This window comes from Zeus faber (assembly GCF_960531495.2).
Source record: "Zeus faber genome assembly, chromosome: 6".
Lineage (NCBI taxonomy): Eukaryota > Metazoa > Chordata > Actinopteri > Zeiformes > Zeidae > Zeus > Zeus faber.
In genome coordinates, this window is record NC_137201.1 from 12067490 (window position 1) to 12090725 (window position 23236).

Sequence of the window (23236 nt, forward strand, 5' to 3'; positions counted from 1 at the left end):
AAATGTCCGGTCCAAACTACAAATGAGTCTTTTTCACTTTAAGTGCAAATATACATGTTTATTATATTTATATGGTACTTTACAAATGAAATTGCAACACATTTAAAAAATGGCCGACTCTTCCCGCTGTCGTTCACTGGAAGTCCTCGTTCCCTCAGTGAATCAAACTGAGTGACTCGTCAAGAACCGAGTCTCAAAAAAGAATCAATCTTTTCATCGGGAGTGGAGCTGTGACAGTGATAGAGACACAGTCTGTACAATGTTAGAATATTGTCAGGCGATAAACAAATCATTGATCTAATCTTCTTTGTTTACCTTGAAGCACCTCCAAACAGCTGCTACGCAACTACGTTACATTACGTTGGTATCCTTTTTACCAGTACAGTACATGACAACTGTATCAGGCTGTATATTTGACTGGCACAGAATCTGAAATCCGGCCGGTGAAAATCGACCAATTCTGGTCACCGGCCGATCCATCGGTGCATCTCACGTTTTATATGTTAACACCACGGTCACATTTTTGTGCTTTATTATAACTCTCCCACTTCCCATTTTACCTCAGCAATGCAGCGTTACACCTCGGTGGATGATCAAGTTGTAGTAGTAGTAGTAGTAGTAGTAGTAGTGCTGCGTATCAGTGGATGCTGATGAGAGGAGAGGGAGGGGATACGGAACCACATCTGGTCCAAACCAAGAGATGTCGTTTAAAAATACCAGATAAATGTACAAGTTGGTTTTGATTGATTTCCGTCATCAAAAAATATATTTATTTATTCAATTCATATGTAATTAAATAAATGTATATATTTATTTTTACTTTTGCGTAGTTTCAGCTGGCATTTCGCACCTATATATTTTGACTCAGAAAGGCGCGGTCGCCACACAACATGGTGCAGGTTGGCAAGTCTGCGGCGACGCAGTGAGACGAGGTCTCACCGTCTAAGGACGACGCAGCGACACAACACATTTTGACACAAACACGGTAGGAAAGTTTTTTATTTACTGAAGCGCAACAGGAGACGCGTGAATCAGGAAGATTCATGGCCTCCTCCGATGGGGTCCAGCTGCTCCCGGGTCAAGGTCGTAAAGAGGGTGACAGTGTTTATTACATTTTAATGGCTCTGACATTTTGCCTCCTGTTAGGAACTTCTCAGTAGTTTCATGGCCGTCATCACTACTTATAGAAATGTTTTTTTCTTCCCCTTTTTCATTTTGGGAGCAGTCTTCAGGAAATAGATCTTTTTAAACCGTAACTCATGTCACAAGCGTGGAGCCGTGGAGGAAGGGCACGGTGAACACAACACGGGACCCCATGGACGACCTGCTGCCGAGTCACCACACCCTGATCGGATGGAGCGGTGAGGGTACGAGCGGTGGTGAAAGTGCCGGCACTTGCCGCGCGAAAGTACCGCCACTTCTGCGCTTTACTCCTTGGTCTACCGCGACTTTTGCTCGCGCACCGGCACTTCTCACAAGCTGCCGGTCTCTGCTCTGCCGTCTCTAGTGGATTAATCAACTGGACATGTTGAAAAATATCACTTTCCATTAAGTCGGAGCGCACTTTTTCTTCTTATCATTGAAACGCACAAGACGCAAGCTCCGACCCGAGCGACGGTTTAAATAGCACCGATCCGCCTCCCCCCTGCGCCCGCCATCATGTGAACAAGGGGAGGACCGGCACACCTTTTATCCATGGCCAGCGACAACGGCTCATCTGCTGCATGTAATAAACCAAGACTGGCAGGTGAATAAATGACCAATCTTCTGTTTGTATCTTGACTTCCGTGTATTATCTATTTCGTCAACATCTTAAGAGGTCAAAGAACCTACGATAAATAATAAAGGTGTTGCCATTGTGCCAAAGTAATTTGCCGTGATACAAAACGACCTTCTTCCCTGCCATGGATTGCTACTCACTTTTCAAAGCAGGGTGACACAAGGAAATACTATCACAGAGATAGACAGTTTGAGAATGTAATTTGGGCATGAAAGGATTCAATGCAGTTAACCTTTTGGTCATTTCAATAAACGTTCCACGTATAAGTGCATGTGAAATTAAAAGGTCACGCGAACAGCTTTGTGAGGTATCACCAGTACAAGAACATTTTTGGAATAACACTGCCTAAGAATTGGACAACTGCCTAATCTGAGGCAACATTTTCCACTCTGGCGTATCCCCTTAAAAGCCCAAATGTATTGACTGTCCCCATTATCACATTCCATCCTTTAGTCAGCTGATCAATAAGGCTATTAGTGGTGGTGCTGAGGATACTTGGAGAAGTTTTATCAGTGTGAAAGCTAGGCACTTTGCCTCCACCCAGGCTCCATTTAGCAGTGCGGCTATGAAAATATTACAATATTCTAGATGTAATTTTATGTAAAAAGTTTAGCACAACTCCAAGAACACTTTTTTCACACTAAGAACGATGGATGCAACATGTCCACTGTGGCACCTGCGCTGAGGGAAGTGCCATTTCGGCTAGCTGGACTTGTAAATACCTTTCTGATTGAGAGAGGTTTGTGTGGACCGCAGAGGTTCTCCGCACAGTAGCAAAATGGACACGCAAACACAAGGGAATGTAAAGTAAAAAACAACTTTATTTACAAAACATCCCCCAACCCACAAACCCTTAAATCCAATGACAAGTAGGGAATGCAATGTCTGCACTATTTTGTGGAGTGGGTGTGCGGCTGAATGAGTGTGTGGTGTCGTGTGGTGGAAATCTTGTTTCAGAATATTTTGGGTTGAGGTTGGGAATTTACAGAGCTGAAGGAAATAGCCAGGAGCCGGTGACTGCCACCCCCAGCATCCTTCTGCCCACTTGTTTAGTCTCTGTCCTCGCCATAAACCGAGGGCCTGATCCTACTGACAAGATGCAACGCTTTTGAGAACACCTCTGGGTCCTACTATGCACTCACAACAAGTCAGATAAAAAAAATGTTAAAATAATCACAAACATTCAAAACAAAAAAAAAAAAATAGCTCGATACAAAACAAGCTCATTTTCATTTCAATGGGGATTAAGGGCTCTTCGAAAAACATCAATAGCTCCTTGGCCATCTTCATTACCCCTCACCAAATTCCTCTAATTCTCACCATATGTGTAGACGGTTGCTATGAGAATCAACAAAAGTGTGTGTCCATCTGTGTGTGTGTGTGTCCATCTGTGTGTGTGTGTGTGTGTGTGTGTGTGTGTGTGTGTGTGTGTGTGTGTGTGTGTGTGTGTGTGTGTGTGTGTGAGAGAGAGCGTGAGAGAGAGATTAGAAGGCGTAGCGAGTGCGGATGTCCTCCAGTTTCTTGGAGACCTCGGGGGGCGTTCTGTCCAGCTCCTCGGCCACACTCTTCTGCTTGTGAGGGTCCATGCTGTTAAACTGCTCACACAGATCCCCATCGATCACGTTCTGGAGACAGAGAGGCGCGAGGAATGACAAGAGGCATCAGTATGTGATTGTTTGCTCTGTCCTTTGGGCTTCACATACACACAATAAATAAAGGGGTGTAGGACGTCATAACAGATACATCACAGGAAAAAGGAGTTTTGCCTTGAAGTCACTAAATTATAAAAGCTGCTGCATAACTTGATCTTGATTTCCAATTAGCCATGTCAGATATAACCAAGGTCTGACAATTAAGGGAACACGAGTCAATTCAAAAAGTTCACAAGGGGCCAATTAGTCAATGTCTGAATTGTAGTTACATCGGACACAACACGGCCAAACTGCATCAGCAGAGGCTCAATGGACTGACAGCACCACCTGCACGGGTAGTGGATAAATGCCTGGGAGTGGGTGGAACTCGTTGGTTCAGTGGGAGTGAGTGAGTGACTGGATTAGGGCTGAGCAATTTGGGAAAATCTAATTTAGATTTTTTTAGATCAATTGGAATTACTATTAAGTATGGGATTTTTTTTTGTTCCCTATCTTCATTATTATTCACAAAACACAAGCAATAAATCATTGTATAGTATTACCCACACAACATTGGAAACAGTCAACATATAAAATGCTCTTTCCCGAAGGACAGGCCTGGTATGACGAAATAAGATGAATTGATATGAATAACATCTTAACTGAACTATTGAATTGTAAAAAGAAAAACTTTCAATCACAGTAGAATACTGACTCTTTGATTTAACTTCAAGCCTTGTAATTGTTTGAATGTGAAAATTAACATCCGTATTAAATATGGAGAGTTTCTGCAGAAATGTATTCATTTTTTATAAATATGTGCATACATCCACATACATTCTCTTTGTGTGCGCATGGGAATGAGCTTTGTCTGAGCGCTGCTCTTTGTGCTCAGGGACAGCTTTAAGCTCATTCAATTAAAAAAAAAAAAAAAAAAAAAAAAGGTTACAAACAAACAAACAGTATTCTGGAAGAGGCTCCGTCCGGACTCGACAGGTGTTCCAGGCAGGGCACCGGGTCTCACCGCGGGGCAGTGCGGGGGTTTGGTTAAAACACTCCGCTATAGGAGGGGCGGGGGATGTCTCTGGTTCGCATGCTCTATGGGTGCTGGGGCCAGCGGGGGATTCCCCAAGCTCTGGGGGACTGACTTGGTGACTCGAGTGACTCAATAACCAGACTCTCTTCGGTGAGTGACTCACAAAAGTCAGTAAAAAGAGTTGAACCTCCCATCTCTACTCCAGTTGACAACAGAAGTAAATCAGCACCTCAATCTCAACATCAGAGTCTCAACATCTCCTGGAATTTTTGGGAAGGTTTCCGTATGCAAAGTATACTATGGAGTTATACGTCAGCTTAATAATGAAAATATGACATGTGGGTGTAATCACTACGAAAATTCCACCATTTGAACTGGGGTTCCCCCCCCCCCCCCAGTTCAGGAACGAATGATGGAATTTTCGGGGAAAAACCCCAGTTCAGCGCCACGCTGAATTCCTACGTCAGCCTACATGAGTCTAGATGTGATCACTAATGCAACAAATGTATTTATTTTCTGGTGCACTTTCTGCTGTTTTTCATATTAAAAAGTGGTTGCCCAAGGGGGCAACCAGAGGCCACAGAATGGTTGCCAATTGACTCAATCTGGCTGCCAAGGGCAACCGTTACTATCAAGAACTGTGGAGAAAAAAATAATAAACAAAGATACCCCCATACAAACAACTAAACAAATTCAATTCTGATCGCAACATCAGTGAACCTCTCTGGAAAGGTTCTGGAGAGTGGAGAGTACAAAGTACATTCCCACCTCCTTCACCCCTCAAAGAGTCTTTTCTTCTTGAAGATTGGTGAAATATCCCATAAACAGTTTTAGACTTCAATTTATAAACGGCTCATTTTGTCTGGTCATGGACCATCAGCGCCACATGGAGGTAGTGGCAATCTGAAGTGAAAGACAGCACGTTGTGTTTGTGTTCACAGGCCATGGGGTGGATCAGGACGGTCCCTCCTATACGGCAAGTGGAAAGTTGTCGGCCTGAGGGCCTGAGTGCTGCTGTTCTCCTCACAAAGTCATGTCACGCATGGTCACAGACATATGTGGCTCCGGATCTTGTGACTAGGTCAAGACAGGCTGAAAGGGCAGCGTTCTACAGCTCATTTGCAAAATATCTAAATGGGAAACGGGAAGAGCCAGCAGCCCCAAAGGAGTGATCAGGAACTGAGTTATCAGCCCCAAATATGAAGGGTGAAAAAAACATTTACCCATGCTCTTGTTCTACACTTGTCTCTTCTACACATGATCAATGGACAAAATGTTATATTTTATAAAGTATTTTTCAACAAATCCCTATCATGTGTTTTTAATATTGACAAACATGATGCATTACAGGTAGGTAGACAGCCATCTCTCTTTCTTCTGGTGGAACAACAGATAGCCCTTCCTTTTAGAGCGGATCAGTTTTTTTCCGTGGAACAGGGATTTGATGTCCACCTGTGATGTCATCGTGGATTCCATCATCAATCATGCCGTCAAAACATCTAATGAAAGACATTTGTGCATCTGGAAGGTTTCCCCAGGTTAGTGAAAGGACAAGAATTTCTTAACAAGGATTTTTTTGCGTATCCATGAGTAATGGGCCTTTAGTTGATAAGATTCGCAGTCGGCCAAGCATATTCTAATTTTAATTATGCCACCACCAAGGACAAAGATAATCTGCCTCATGTAGCTGGTTAAATGTCCAATTTGATTTTGGACAGCTTTGGAAGGCGTGAACACATACTCTTATCAAGAAGTCACTTTACATTATGGGCAAAATGTGTTAAAATATATTATTTGTTTCGTTATTCATGAGCCAATGAAATAAAAAAAGAAAATATATTAGTGAAGGTTTTTGAACATTTGGCTTGAATTTGGCCCATAGATGGACAAATGACTTATTCTCCCCCATCATTCTCAAATGTTGATATTTTTGTCAATTAAGAAATGTAGCGGTTCACCTGTTTTGTATTTAGTGCGTTGACTTGATGATGAACCATGTTTCAGTGAGTTTAGGGTTAGGGTAAGACAAAAGGCAAATTACACATAATCACACACACCCACCTTGACAGGGAAATAGTAGGATCTGAAGCTAAGGTGATCTCTGCCACACAGCGGAGGGAACTCTGACCGCATGTGCATCTCTAAATGCTGAAAGAAGTCGTGATCCTGTAGAGGGAAACAAAGAGAGGGGTGAGGACATGAGAAGAAAGGAGCTAAATTGACATTCAGATCAAAAAAGGAACAGAGGGTGCCAAACAGCGACACGGGATGAGCGTGTTACGTCTTCCCATAAACCCCCCCTGAGCGCCGTGCATCTGATGGTGAACATGAACGTGTGGCACTGACCTCATGCGACGTGAAGGGAACCAGGATGCCGATGCCCCCGGACAGCGTGGTATAAACCAGGGACTCCGAGCCCCCCGGTATGAGCGTGGTCTTCTGCAGGGACAGAATAGTCTCTCCCACGTGGTAGTTCATTATCACCTCCGCCTGGACAGAGGGAGGGGGAGAGCAGCTCATCGCTCACGGCTCTATTAAGACATGTTTTTACAAAAAGCAATGAACAAATGCCAACACTCGTGGGCAAAAGTAGTAGAAAGTGCTAATTTGGCCACCGTAGCGATGGAAAGCAGAAATTTGTTAATTAAAGTTATCACAGTGGAATAATGAGGCAGGATTGACATTGTCAATTTTTGGCCCTGATGAAGATTCAGTAGCGTTAAAATGTTAATGCTGCACCGTAAATAAACTGCTTATATTGTCTGTGCACATCAGTGATTTATACCGATAAGAGTATAATAATATAAAACCGGGGGAAAAAAACTTATCGATAAAAAAAGAAAACATCAAGTGAATGGATATGTCAGAAGTCAATATTACGTTAAAGTGAGTCCACAGAAGTGAGTTTTCGGCTTGGAAATGCGCTACTGGATAACTTAATTTCCTCAGGGAAGACATCTAAGGGCACCTTCAGACCAGCTGCCTTGTGGTCAGACACAAATACCTCCAATTTTAACCGCATATTGAATTAAGTTAAAAGGACTCATTAGGATGCAAAAAAATCGGGCACGAGTGGAGCAGATGGGCAACAGCGATCAATGCTTTACTGATCTCTCTCCAATAAAAGAAAAATAAATACGAACATAACCTGAAATCTATTACATTGGACTGGATATGAAAGTAGGCCTGACAAGAAAACAGACATTGGGTAAAAGGCAGTTTCAATAGTTACACTGGCCACAATATGAATCTCTATCAACAACTTGCCTGACTATCCAGGTACCACTTTCAAACTCATGGCTCATGGGGGGTACCCAGATAAATGTACCCAAATAATGTAACCAGAAGAGGTTTTGGGCCATTTAAAACCCATTCCAAGAAGATGTACTGCAGCTTGTGACCTTGCTTTCCAATCCATCCAAAAAGTGTCCATGTACAAGCTCCATTAGTGTAGATGAAGGAGAACCCAAGTTGACACAATAGGCATGAATTGTATCATGTGTCAGGAACACCATGAAGCACACAGCAGGTGCATTAATAAAGTTTTTGCCTCCGAGCAGGAGTCAGAGAAGATCATAAACATTTTGAACTTAAAGTTTAAATTAATAGTAATGACACCAGGCTTCAGGGGCGGGTTTGCTCTAAAAGTTACTTGGGCCAACTTTGAATAAGGGAAGACCGGTTTTTATAACCACGTTCACACTACTGCAATGGATCCATACTACTTTTTGAATTAGTTTTAACTGGTGATATTTTTCTATTGACACGTACTAGAAAAAATAAGTCGATGGTGTATTTTCTCTTTGCATTCAGCAAAATACATTAAATGCGGCTCAGGCAAAATAGAGACCCGAAATTTTTTTTTTTTTTTAACTACGAGTACGTTAACTTAGTAAAAGCAGAATTTCTTCGCCAAATTTGCTTTGGCCATTAATTTGTACGTACACGATAAATGGCAACTCACCGCATGTGGGTGCAGGTTCATTTCACATCAATTACTAAGGGTGTTTACTTTGTCTTCTAGTACATTATAATCCTATCTGATGGAGACTTGACTTTTAGAGAGTTTTAACTCAGCGTTTGCTGGCTGTCATTTTCAGCGTGCTGAGATGTGCAGGCCTATTTTTCTGGCGGAATGTAGGAATATGTAGGTTGTATACTGTACTATATATTGCCATACTTTATTCACATGCACTTTATTGCACATATCTGTATATACAACATCCAGACGTATATACAATGTATATACAAACATGTACAAACATGTATACACAAACATCCCGACGTGGCTGTGGTGGTGACTGGGGACTTTAACAGGGCCAACTTAAAAAAGTTCTGCCTAATTTCTACCAACACATCACGTGTGCCACCAGGGAAGATAGAACTTTGGACCATTGCTACACACCCTACAAGAACGGATACAAGACCGTCTCACTCCCTGCTTTCGGGAAATCAAACCACGCCACGATCTCGCTGGTTCCTGTTTACAGGCCTCTGATCGCGCGAGAACTGGTGGTGACGAGGGAAGTGAAGCGGTGGACGGACCAATCAGAGGCCGCGCTTCAGGACGCACTCCCTGACGTAGACTGAGACATGTTCCAATCAAGTTCAAGTGACGTCAGCGAGTTTACGGAGGTAGCAGTGAGTTTGGTGGCTACGTTAGCAGATAGCATCATTCCCATGGTGAAAGTTAGGATATTTCCAAACCAGAAACCGTGGGTTGATAAATCCATCCGCTGCGCTCTGAATGCTCGCACGGCCGCTTACAATGACAGTCTTGTATCCGTGAATATGGACAATTACAAAGCGGCGTCGTACAGTATGCGGAGGGCGGTGAAGGACGCTAAACAGATGTACAGAGACTGTGGAGCTACAGATGGAGCAGGGGGACACCAGACGGTTGTGGGAGGGGCTGCGGACGATAAAGTACAAGAGCAGCCCCTCCCCAGCTAGGAGTGTGGACGCCTCCCTAGCCAACGAACTGAACTCCTTTTATGCGCGGTTTAAGTCTGGCAACAGCACCGCTAGCTCATCGGCTAATTGGAGTTACACCACTGGGGATGAGCGCGCACTCTCAGTGTTGTGCACGAGTTCAGGAACGCTCTGAGGCGGGTGAACACCAGGAAAGCTGCGGGCCTGGACGGCATATCTGGATGAGTACTAAAAACCTGTGCTAACCAGCTAGCTCCGGTGTTCACGACAATATTCAACATCTCCCTGGCTGAAATGAGGCGGTAGAGCTGGTGGTCTAGTGATCTAAAGGTTGCTGGTTCGATCCCAGGCTCCTCCTGCTAGCATGCTGTAGTGTCCTTGAGCAAGACACTTAACCCCTAATTGCTCCTGATGGCTGCGTCTGTCGGTGTTTGAACAATTGTAAGTCGCTTTGAATAAAAGCGTCTGCTAAATGTAATGTAATGTAATATAATGAATGACTACCGTCCGGTGGCCCTCACCTGGGTGGTCATGAAGTGTTTTAAAAGGCTGATTAAGGATTATATCTGCACCTTGGACCCGTTGCACTTTGTGTACCAGCAGAACAGATCCACGGATGACGCGGTCTCCCAGGTACTGCACACCACGCTCAAGCACCTGGATGGCCGGAAGGGGGCCTATGTGAGAATGCTGTTCATCGATTACAGTTCAGCTTTCAACACCATAGTCCCCACCAGACTGGCTGTCAAGCTGAAGGAGCTCGGACTGAATACTCTGCTGTGTGCCTGGATCCTGGACTTCCTCACAGCCAGGCCCCAGGTGGTTAGGGTGGGAAAGCACATGACCAGCTCCCTCACCCTGAATACAGGATCCCCCCAGGGTTGCGTCCTCAGCCCGCTACTGTACTCCCTGTACACACATGACTGTGTGGCCAGGTCCAGCTCAAACACCATCAAGTTTGCTGAGGACACCGTTGTCGTGGCCTGATCACAGACTGCGACGAGAAGGCCTACCGCGAGGAGGTGGCTGACTTGTCACTCTGGTGCCAGGACAACAGCCTCCACCTGAACGTCAGCAAAATTAAGGAGCTGATTGTGGACTTAAGGCGAGGATTACAATCGAGGACGCACACGCCCTTGGTGTAAATGGGACTTCTGTCGACAGGGTGAGCAGCTTCAAGTACCTGGGAGTCCACATCACAGAGGACTTAACATGGACTGTACAAACAGACACTCTGGTGAGAAAGGCGAGGCAGCATCGTTACCACTTCAGGCAGCTGAGGAAATTCCGGGTCTCGTGAGGATCCCAAGTTCTTCTACTCTGGAGCAGTGGAGAGCATCCTGACAGGCAACATGCTCAGGACAGGTGGTCATTTAGCTGAACCTACCACTGGAACTACCCTCCCCTCCCTGCAGGACTTATACACCAGGAGGTGCAGTAGCAGAGCCCGCAGGATTATGAAGGATCCTCATCACCTCAACAACGGACTGTTCCAGCTGCTGCGGTCAGGCAATCGCCTCCACAGTCACACAGCGAGAACAGAGAGATTGAGACAGAGTTTTTTCCCGCAAGCCATAAGAACTATCAACGCTGACCTCACCAGGGGTCCTCACTGAGCCACACATAGGCTCCACTACCTTACTGTACTGTATGTAGCGTACTGTACCGCATACTGTGTCACTGTTCAGGGTTGTTTGGTGATGCCGTATTGCTGCACCGTACTGTTGTAAACTGTGCTGTATTATCCCACAAACACTACCTCACTTCATTCACATGCCACTTTAATGCACAACTGTATATACATAAATGCCTATTCCATATACATTAGCATATTCCCTTTATGATATTCCATTTTATTGTATTTTATTCCATATATTTTTATTTTATTTTAAGTATTCGACTTACTGTATTACGTTTTAGGAATAAGTTAGTTGATCTATTAGAAATAATTTTTTCCCTAGGACATTGTGTGTTATCACCGGGTGCGTTGCATTACATTTCACTGCATATATGTATGAAAGTATGTATATGTATGTGATGAATGAACCTCTTGAACCTTGAACAAATACCCTATCCGATATACATAACTCTATTCCCTCCCATTTTGTACCCCCACTTTGTATTGTCTTTTTGAGTCTATTTTGTTATATTATTCTATTCACTAACTGCGTTACGTTTTAGGAATCAGTTTCAGTTAGTTGCTAGGTAGGAATTAGGTTAGCTATTATGTTAGGTTTAGTAACTATTGCGCATAATCTCCGGGTGCGTTACAAAGACATTTCACTGCATATATGTATAATGTATGTATATGTATGTATGTGACAAATAAACTTTGTGTTTGGAATAACTGAACCAAAGGGCTTTAAAAAAGAAAAAAAAAAAGACTTCCTCAGCTCATCTATTGCAAACATCATTATCATTAGTATTTAACCCGTGTCATCTATGTAAATATCATTTCTACGTATAATGTGAATGTAAACAACACAGTTAAATGTATAATTTATAATTATACTCATATCTAAGGTGCTTTGGTTTCTACACCACATACTTTATTTGGGAGGGCTGCTCAGGTATATTGACAGCCACCAAAGTATTATTTGGTGACCCATTTCAGCATTTTAAATTCATTTTTAGTTATCTGTCTGAGAGAACGACGCCATTCACGATAGATTTTAGAAGACACGGACACTGCTCTCTGCAGCGCTCCAAGCAGGGAGGGATGCTGCGTTCATTGGACCTCGGAAAATTGTAAGTAATGCTGTGTTCATTGGAACTCGGAAAATTGTAAGTGATGCTGCGTTCAGGGGTACCCGGAAAACATTGGTATTGGAATTGGCCAGATTTATAATTTTAAACATTGTATCGGTCTACAACTTCATAATCGCTGCATCCCTAGAAGTATTAGTTTTTCCAATCTGTTAATGTTTTGTTTTTTTAATAGGATATTTCTGAACATTTTCCAAGAATGAGGTGCTCTTCCAGAAGAGGCAGACCCCACACTCAACTCGTTGACATTTGGAGCCAAGAACGGCCACCACTTAACTGAGCTAGTTATAAATAAATAATTTTGGCAGGTTGACAAAATTTGTAATGCGCTGGTTGGGGTTTTCCTTAGAGAGAAGTAAATTTCATTGAAGTGGAATGTTTCTAATTTAATGTATGAAATCTTATCGCCAAGGCCAGTGCAGATAATTGAGTTGAATCTGCCACACACACATGCAGATAAAAAAAAGTGATTCAAAGTGAAGGGCAAATCTGGGATTTCAAACCTTCCAGATCTTTAAAAGGGATAAGTGTGGCAATGTTTAAGCAAATTCTTAATCCATCTGCTTGGAGACAGAGGTGAAGAGAAACAGCTGATGTAAACACGTACACACTTAGAATCGCTGAGAAACACTTTCTTAGACAATGGAAATTGGGAAAGAAGGATAATGTCCAAGGTTGAGGGACTTTCCGAGTCCATCTGCCACCTAAACAACTTCTGACCAGGAGTTAAATTTAAGTTGGGTGTTTTAGTATGTGTTTTGTGGAGCCATTTCTGAGGGCACAGTTTGGCAGGTTGGCAGGATAGAACAGGACCGTGGTCTCAAACTAGACGATCGGCTCTGAACGTATTTCCGTCGCGAGACAAGGCAACACGTTACACATGACCAAGACCTGTCCTCACGTCGGCGGATTTACAAAGAGGACCTTCTACCTTCGAGAAGGAAGGTAGGTCCTCTCCGATAACCATTCCTCCCTCCTTCCCGAGGGGAGTCATGAGGACGCCAAGGCTAATGAACTTGTCATCTGTGCTCTCACACAACAAAACTATATCTCAGGGTACAAAAACAATTGTGGTACCTTCTGCGAGGCGCCGTTCAGCAGGCCTCTGTCCCATAGCGCTTTGTTTCCTGTGGGGTCCTCATCAACGTCGTCGCTGGTGTTGGGGGGCAGACGCACCTGGGAAAGAAAAACTTGTATTTTCTCATGGCTGCACTCCAAAGAGGTTTTCTGCTTCAGCATGGAAAGGCTAAGCAATAATAGTTGGGGGAGAGATTATTAGAAATATGTTACAGTAGCAAGGATGCCGGTGGAGTTAAACAAACTAGACTTTATTCAGAGGTATTTATAGAAAAAAAGGATGTTCACTTTCAACTTTAGGGGTAAGCTAATCTATTTTTTCACTTAGTTGGTCAAAAATATCTTAAGTGAGCAGCTGCAAAGAAAGTGAAAGGCTACTTTTACTTGACATGTTTTTTAAACATTAATTTAATACAAGAATATATCTAATTTTACCGAGAAAGCAGTTGCCGGCCTGGATAATTAAATCTATCTGACCTAATTACACAAGCAGGTATATTCGCTGCCCCTCATTACATCCTCTCATCCTTTAAACTGCTTAAACATCACGCACTGCATCACACAAATTACCACACGTTATTCGATCCCCCGCTGACTTACTATACTGATGTTCCCAAACTTGTCCGCTGAGGCCATGGTTTCGTAGTCCAGCAGGCACGCCGTGGTCACCCAGCGTGGGTGCGTGTCGTCGGCAAAGATGATGAGCTGGTTCTCGTTGCGCCGGTAGCGGACCCAGAACAAGCTCTCCTGCACGTCAGACACTACTACGCGTTGGCCGATGGTGTGGATGCCGGTCACCAGGTTGGGAACATGCTGAAGGGAACGGGAAATAAAATGGAGCGATTAAGAATGAACCTCTTTGGCAGTAGTGCTATCATTACCTGCTTAGTTTGGGGCAATTCATCTGATCGGGGTGTTTAGTCTTTCAATTCATCTACATAAGAGTGTGTGATGGAGGTGTGCAGATGGATTCATGTTTCCTTCACTTACTTTGTTCTCACACTTTCTTAGCAGTTTCTTCTTGCCAAGGTCATATATCCTCAGCAGTTTGCCAACACCCACCAACACACGTCCTTGGAATGGAGCGATGGCCAATGGCACGTCTTCTACCGGGGTCTGCCAATATAAAAAAAAAAAAGATAACTTTCAGCTGAGTCCATCACATCTTTTCAGTTAGCCCTGCAGAGAATTCCTAAAGGAATCATTTGTTCCCCTCTTTTTAAAATCCACAGCTAATTAGATAGATATGGATGCTGAGTGAAAAATTTGAGATGGCAGCAGTTACATGGGCTTGGGACAAGTAAGCTATGCAGCATAGTGTACTTTCTTTTTTTTTTTTTTTTTAAAGAAACCGCTTGGAGTGTTAATACGAATTGGCAATAAGCACCACAAGCAGAAATCATTTTGTGAATCTGCTACAAGCAAAGTCAGTGGCCGAGAACATAAAGCCATGTGTCTGGATTGCTTCAGTGGAGCTTGATAGATGGATAGAGATGTCATTCATTCATACAACTGCTCACATCAGAACAAATAGGCAAATATAAATATGCAGTGTTGCAAAATTCAGTGTATTAACACCCCCTGCTTGATGCAGGTCCCCTGGTTAAAGTTGCAGGAGGACTTATTGTAGCAGGCAGAAAATATTTTGTTTGACTCATTCCTGCCAGGTTTCATTTTACTGGAGAAAAGGAATATTACATAATTATTCCTTGTACTTCCAATCTGTTGTTCTTCATCACGTGTCAGGCTGTACCAACTATTAACGGGTGTGCCGTGGAAATCCGGTGTAATGGGAAACACCTGAATTCACCTGAGTCCTTGTAGGCTATAAAGCGATTGTTTCCTAGATAATTTAAGGTCCATGCCCAGCATGAAAATAATTAGAGATTAGATTCAACAATTGTCATTGCACAGAGTACAAGTACTGAGGCAATGAAATAAATTTCTCTGCATTTTGCCATCCTAGTAACTGACGTATCTTAGAGCAGTGGGCTGCCATATAGCGGCGCCCAGAGAGCAGTTAGGAGGTTAAATGTCTTGCTCCAGGACACATCAGCAAACTACCAGGAGGAGCCGGGGATCACAATCTTCTGATTACTTTACGACCCGCTGTACCTCCTGAGCCACTGCCCCCCGAAAGAATATGGCCATTTCAGTGAGCACAAGTTAGTCAAGTAGTTTTATATAGCACACCATGTTAATGAGCTAAGCATTAATTAAGCTATTGCGGCGCTTGCGATAGTGCCGCAGGACGATTTTGCGTAAGGGTGCACACCTCCCAATTTTTAAAACTCTGTGCCATGCGCGTCAGGTAATTCAAGATGGGCGTGTTGTGCGAAGAGTTCCACGGGAACAATCTCTACAATCCATCCATGCGTGACCACAAAAATAACCAGATGGTGTTGAATTCATGGAAAGAGAGAGCGCTGTCTCTGTCCAAAGATTTGGCCTATTTTAATACCTCTGAACTTCCTTGTGATGCGCACGCACGCACACACACACACACACACACACACACACACACACACACACACACACACACACACACACACACACACACACACACACACACACACACACACACACACACACACACACACACACACACACCTTTATTAGGTACACCTGTTCAATTGCTTGTTAACACAAATAGCTTATCAGCGACACCATCAAATGGCAGCAACTCATTGCATTTAGGCATGTAGACATGGTGAGGATGACTTGCTTAAGTTCAAACCGAGCATCAGAATGGGGAAGAAAGGGGATTTAGGTGACTTGGAACGTGGCATGGTTGTTGGTGCCAGACGGGCTGGTCTGAGTATTTCAGAAACTGCTGACCTACTGGGATTTTCACGCACAAACCATCTCTAGGGTTTACAACTATCCAGTGAGCGGCAGTTGTGTGGACGAAAATGCCTTGTTGATGTCAGAGGTCAGAGGAGAATGGGCAGACTAGTTCGAGAAGATAGAAAGGCAACAGTAACTCAAATAACCACTCGTTACAATCGAATTATGCAGAATACCATCTCTGAACATACAACACGTCGAACCTTGAAGCACATGGGCTACAGCAGCTGAAGACCACACCGGGTGCCACTCCTGTCAGCTAAGAACAGGAATCTAAGGCTACAATTAGCACAGACTCACCAAAAATGGACAATAGAAGATTGGAAAAACATCGCCTGGTCTGATGAGTCTCGGTTTCAGCTGGGACATTCAGATGGTAGGGTCAGAATTTGTCTTAAACAACATGAAAGCATGGATCCATCCTGCCTTGTATCAAGGGTTCAGGCTGGTGGTGGTGGTGTAATGATGTGGGGGATATTTTCTTGGCACACTTGGGCCCCTTACTACTAATTGACCATGGTTGAAACACCATAGCATACCTGAGTATTGTTGCTGACCATGTCCATCCCTTTATGAGCACAGTGTACCCATCTTCTGATGGCTACTTCCAGCAGGATAATGCACCATGTCACAAAGCTCAAATCATCTCAAACTGGTTTCTTGAACATGACAATGAGTTCACTGTCCTCCAGTGGCCTCCACAGTCACCAGATCTCAATCCAATAGAGCACCTTTGGGATGTGGTGGAACGGGAGATTCGCATCATGGATGCGCAGCTGACAAATCTGCAGCAACTGCGTGATGCTATCATGTCAATATGGACCAAAATCTCTGAGGAATGTTTCCAACACCTTGTTGAATCTATGCCACCAAGAATTAAGGTAGTTCTGAAGGCAAAAGGGGTCCAACCCGGTACTAGCAAGGTGTACCTGATAAAGTGGCCAGGGAGGGAGGGAGAGAGAGAGATTCTATTTAAATTTTACTGCTCTTTTCTTGTCATTGAGATCCTTCCCTCAGGACTTCTTTGTAACGTTTACAGCAGTTTGTTTAGTTTCCCCTGGTGTTTTAAGCACAGCACCCTCTGTCTTTCAGGAGAATGTTGCCACGGCGTCTACACAGCAACGTGCACTCTGTATATGCCGATCTCCCTGGTAGTGCGCGTGCCATGAGCTGCATGGCTCGCTTGTGCCAGCGATAACAGAGCCTACATTGCTCAAAGGAATGGGGGCAGACAGGGATTGTTCGTGGCCATGGCTTAAAAGGGTGTAAACTAAATATCACAGGTGAAACTCATTAAACCTTTTAGACAGAGCAATACGTTTGGAGTAGTGGTTTCTGATGAACACTAGATACTCAGATCTTTTGACTTGGTAGGACATTACGAGTCATAAGACCTGGAACCCATGACTTGAAAATGAGTTGTGACGCCAGCAAGTTCCATTGATCTTTGTTGCTGCCAGCAGATAATAAATCATGAACTTAATGTAAAGTTAGAATTAGCTGAGAACCCGCAACGAGAGGAAATTCAATTGATCAATACCAGATTTATCTGGACATGCATCAGTTTCTTCCTTTTTAGCACAGAGCTTTTATATGTGCTTCGGTACTGTACTTAATCTTAGAGCTGGAGTTGGTCCCTGGGCACTGCACTGCTAGGGTGTGTAGGATGGGTCAAATGCAGAGGAAACGTTTTGTTTTGATGTATGCAAGTGCTGAGAAATGACTGATCTTAGATCTTAATGCACATTTACATTTACATTTAGTCATTTAGCAGACGCTTTTATCCAAAGCGACTTACAATTGTTCAAACACCGACGGACGCAGCCATCAGGAGCAATTAGGGGTTAAGTGTCTTGCTCAAGGACACTACAGCATGCTAGCAGGAGGAGCCTGGGATCGATCCAGCAACCTTTAGATCACTAGACCACCAGCTCTACCGCCTGAGCTACCATCCCCGGACCACCTACCATCCACATAATGACTATGTTAGCCACGACTACTGAGCCAATTCATTTTAATTAAGTGACATCCGTTCCACTGCAAACACACCCTAATATACAAATGCATCTAACAACTGGCATTATAGATTGAGATATTCAGTTACTAGGAAAAAATGATTTCTGATTGGCTGGGAGGCAGTCTTGATTACACACCCATTGCTAGAGATACATTTCAGTATGTGCTTTATTTCTGAATAATCAGTTTGGAGCCACTTTACATTTAAGTACTTATTAGAAGCTGTTGACATCTTTGTAATCTTGCTCATATTTCCTTTTACATACAGACTCGTTTAATAAAAGAAAAATATGCAAGGAGGCAAATCAGAAAATATAAATAAATCAAAATTGTAATATAAATATCCATTCATCACAAACTCATGGCAAAAAGATAATCTGATCCTGGGTGGCATTGGGGCTAAGGTGTACAGTATGTGTATACTCGGCATGGGACGTTATGAAATTTTCATGCCACGATTATCCTGGCCAAAATAATTGCAATTCACGATATTATCCTCATAATCATCAAACTATGCTTAAAACGGCACTAAAACATAATGTAATCACTTTACCTCACATTTGCTAAGAAACAAATTGTTTTATTGCATAACAGGACTTTATTATTTTTAAATTAATATCCTTTTTAGTGGGGAAAAAAACAAACAAAAAAAAAAAAGGCCAGATTTAGACTTGCCAACACCCAGCAGGCTAATGAGTGAAAAAAAGCCATTAATAAAAATAATCTACCTATCGACCTGATAATCAAGCATTCACATGATTCAAATAGTTATGCGTTGTAAATGCACAGTAAATCACACATTGTGAGGTACACTAAGAACAGCAGAATGATTGCAAAAATAAAAACAATCTTAAATTAGGTAATCAAATTATAAGGTTTCCCTGCACAAATAAAGGATAAAATAAAAAATAAAATTGTGTGAATTCTTTAAGAGTGTTCAACTGGCATTGTGTTATAGAGTCAAACTAAAAAGGATGTTCACAAAAGACAAATCAAAATAAATCAGGAAATCAATAGAAATGTATGTTAGTGAGTTAGACAGCTTTTTCAAGTCACTCGTCAGGATATTCACCAAAGGATAAAGCCCGAGCCACAGCTCGAGCTGCATGAGCCGGAGCTTGCAAAATCATTTGGCTACCAAATCAATTGCATGCTCACACCACATCAAGCATGATACAATTCAGTGTACCCAGTCACAAAAGTGTGGAATTTCTGGCACATTTAAGGATGACAAACTCCGTTTCCATAATGTCTCATAAATTTGATGAGAGCACTATGCATCGTGAGTTTCCTTCTGGTTTCTGAACCAGTTTGGTGTCAGTTTTGTTTTCCTATTTCTTAAACTATACTTGAGCATAGAAAAGGACAAACAATAAATTCTGCAATAAAACCAACACCATATGTATGTGACAATAAATTCTGCAATAAAACCAACACCATATTTATGTGAAAATAAAGTCTAGTTTTGTTATATAAAACAAATATACAGAGATAATATTTCTTCAAGTTCACTTGTGTTTTTTTTCTCCCAGTTAAAAAAAATATTACTGAGGGAACCAGCGTAAAGCCCAAGTTGATTGGCGATTAAATTTCCTCTAGTAAACAGCAAGCAAAAGAAGAGCTTTTGTTGCCGTACAATCACTGCCATCAGCTAAAGGCTAAGTTCACACTGCAAGCCGTAGTGCTAAATTCAGATTTATTCAGATCCGATTTTTTTGTTTGGCTCTTCACATTATGTTTTAAATGTGGCCAATATCAGAGTCCAGTTTGAACTGGTCGCGGTCCTGGACTGACCAGCATGCGCAGAAATAAAGACGTCACACGCAGCACACTGTTGTAAGGAAGTTACCATGGCAGTCAAATGAAGGCATTGGCATTTAACACCTTGCTCATCATATAGGTAATTCAAAAAAATGGAGGGGGTGTGAGTGACTCGGGTTTGACTTGCTTGGAGGACTCACATCCCCACACACTGGGGCGTCTGGTCGGCTGTGGTGGGGCGGGGCACGGGTGGGAATGGGGGCCCCGCTGGCTCTCCTCGTGCTCCCTGGAACTGGGTTATGATCCTCGGGCTCCCGGCTTCTCTGTGGGGCTAGGGGGGTCTTCTGTGGCTGCAGGGCGGGTGCTCTGGGCTTCCCTGCAGCCGTGGGGTGTCTGTATGGTTGCGGGACTCGGGGGGGCTTTGGGGCCTTTTCCACTGCTTGGGGGTGCTACGATATAATACCAACCTCATACACCACATCCAATTGGGACAAGTCCTATACACTCACCGGTCATTTATTGCCCTAACTACTTGCCCTAACAAAACAAAAACCTCACCTTGTGCATGAACTCCAGCTTGTCACCTCCCCCTGTAAGCCGATAGGTGTAGATGAAGCCGCCGCTCACAGACCTGGGGTTGAGAATCATGTCTCTGGCCACGCCTACAAGAACGAACCAATCATCTCCGGAGCTGGTGAAACGACACACTGCAACACTGTGGGCAAGACAGGGGAGGCAAGGGAATCAAACATGGGAAACCGTTGGCTCATTTCAATCACACCAGGAAGAGAGAATATAGAGAGAGTATATACACCTGATAATGTAACTTCAGCTTCATGTTATCATTCTTCAAGTACAAATGCCATTACTCTTTAAAGGGACAATAGACAACTGCTTTTTCAACTTGCTTTTACTTATCATTATAAAGTAAACTGCACAGTGTAATGGCTATAAAATAATGACACCATCGCGTTTAGATTGGTTTCCGAAAAGACCCGATTTCATTATGTAATTTGGGGGGGCAAAAGAGCGTGACTGAGAAAGTGTCCCTGCGCACGGTTACGTGAACAGGAACTGGGATGTACAGCGGATCGCGCAGTGGAGCGGACATCACAGAAAACAGAGGCACGGGGGGGTTGAAAAGTTGTCTATTGTCGCTTTAATTATACTGGTGATGGTTCAAGCTAGAGGCTTAAAAAGTTAGCAAGAAAAACATGTTATGCAATAATGGACAAATTGCAATTGCAATTAAGAAACACAATATGGAGAGCTCTTTTTTGGAGCTTTATTCAATGACAGAGGAAGATGCTGAGAATGAAGACATTTCTCTTGCCCTAAACTTTGAAAATTCTGGCAGCCTCCCTTAAATAGACAATTTCAGCTATGCAAGGCAGCCTAATAACATACTTGGACACACCACATCACGTTAAACAAGGCTGGCCATTGTTTTGCAAACTGTGACTCACTCACACAACGGTCGTTGTAAATTTTGCCTGTCAATGCCTGCCTCACCTGAATGCCGCTTCATTCTGCTCCAGCTGCACTAGGTCCAGTGTCGAGCCCTGGATGGGGTTGATCAATCTGACCAGTGAGGCCCACTGCCCCGCCCCAGCTTTGGGGGCTCCGAAGATGGCTTCTGGAAGATTTTCGTTGAGGAAAGCTGCAGCCATCTCGGCAGCAAGCTCCCGTTCGTCCTCTCCAGCAGCCTCCACCATCTCCTACCAAGGGACCATAGATAAAAGAAAACAATAGGTCATTTCTTATAAAATCATCAGTTTCACATTTCATCTCTTATGGTATAGAGCAGGGGTGCCCACACCTTTTCGGCTTGTGAGCTACTTTTAAAATGACCAGGTAAAAATTATCTACCTGCATTAAAAAATGCTAAATATATTTATTTATATATATATACTGAGTATACTTTATATATACACAATATATGTTGGCGTACCTTGCATCACTGCATGAACCTTTACGGCACAATACAATTAAATACATATTTGGTCACTACCTTACTCTGATGACTTGAATGGAGTCTGCCAGGGTTGCACAGTACGGATAGTAGCTGCTGGTAGCCAGCCGCAAGCAGCTTGCAAATTTTCATCCGTCATGGTGGAACGCTATTTGGACTTTATAATCTTCATGTGGGATAAGGCTGACGCGCACAAATAAGTACAGCCGAATAATACAGTCAAGGAGGTAGCACATTTCCCTCATGTTTGGGTACTTATCCTCTGTGAGTAAGTTCCAAAACTGTCCATGAGCCCTGGACTTGAGCTGAATGTCAGGCTGTAGTGTCAACATCTCATCCTCCACTGCAGACTTGTTCAAGTGAAACAGTGTTGCGGTTTTTAATGCGAGTGAATCAACCTCAACATCTTCCCTAAATGGGCAGTTCATAAATGTAGCGATTGGCTCGAGTAAAGCAAGGTCTTGGACCACTCCCCTCCCTGCAGTTGCATTTTTCGTTTGAAAACTTAACTGAACTGATCATGTCGACCACGGTTTTGTCTTTTCCTTGCAGCTCCAAATCAAGCTCATACAACATGTTGGTCAGATCAGTTAAAAAAAAAAATATATATATATTTTTTTTAACTGATAGGCACGCGATCTACCTGCACTACCTCTGCGATCTACCGGTTGATTGCGATCGTCGTATTGGGCACCCCAGGTATAGAGTATGTACACTTACTATTTGTCTCTTATTGTAAATTACTTTGAACAAAAGCGTCTGCTAAATGACGTAATGTCTGTATGTACCTCTGCCATCTGCTGCTTCCTCTGTGCTTTCGTGGCCTCTGTGTAGGCGTTGTGGTCAGTCTCTATCAGGACAAGGTTGTTGGTTTCGGGGTGGATCACAAACTTCCTGGGGGTGTACTGTAGAGGGAAGGCCACCTGGTTGAAGACGGCACCCAGCTTTTCCAAAGCCAAAATCCTGCACAAGGGGGTGGGGGGTGTGTGAGTGATATCCCAGTCTCAAAGTCATAATTTGGGCTTCTCCCTAGTGAGTCATCTTTAAATGCTCTTACCGTTTACCCCCCTACAGTTACCGTATACATTAGGTACATTCAAACCTGAATATCAAAACTAGTTTAAATTAGAAGTTTCAATGAATAGCAACTGTGCTCTTGTACCTCAGGGTGTTTGTAGAGATGGCTACGATGCCCTCTGGGCACTGTTCCGAGGCAAAGCCAGAAGCGTACTCCAGGGCCTCGTACGACAGCGGTGTCAGATGGAAACGAGACTGGTACGAGTAGCTTAGCCAGGAACGACTGGACATGGCCAACACCTAAGAGAGGGGTAAACAGTAGAAACAACTGTTGCACTGTTGGCTATTTGTCCGTTAGGTTAAAACATAAAACTGTGTTAGTGGCGTCTCAGCAGAAGGGA

At 43.3% G+C, this 23236-nt stretch overlaps 1 protein-coding gene across 1 annotated transcript in view; it reads right to left on the minus strand.

The window, feature by feature from the left end:
* Positions 1 to 2583: 2583 nt before the first annotated feature.
* The window catches only part of sf3b3 (splicing factor 3b, subunit 3), a 46347-nt gene continuing 25694 nt past the window's right edge, over positions 2584 to 23236 (minus strand). The window contains exons 18-27 of the mRNA XM_080001934.1: positions 22981 to 23135; positions 22607 to 22781; positions 21359 to 21564; positions 20405 to 20561; positions 14213 to 14338; positions 13823 to 14035; positions 13223 to 13321; positions 6794 to 6937; positions 6509 to 6613; positions 2584 to 3405 (exon numbers count right to left, since the gene is read on the minus strand). Coding sequence (XP_079858060.1) covers positions 3265 to 3405; positions 6509 to 6613; positions 6794 to 6937; positions 13223 to 13321; positions 13823 to 14035; positions 14213 to 14338; positions 20405 to 20561; positions 21359 to 21564; positions 22607 to 22781; positions 22981 to 23135 — 1521 coding nt within the window. The 3' untranslated portion in view covers positions 2584 to 3264. The remainder of the gene's footprint in view (positions 3406 to 6508; positions 6614 to 6793; positions 6938 to 13222; positions 13322 to 13822; positions 14036 to 14212; positions 14339 to 20404; positions 20562 to 21358; positions 21565 to 22606; positions 22782 to 22980; positions 23136 to 23236) is intronic.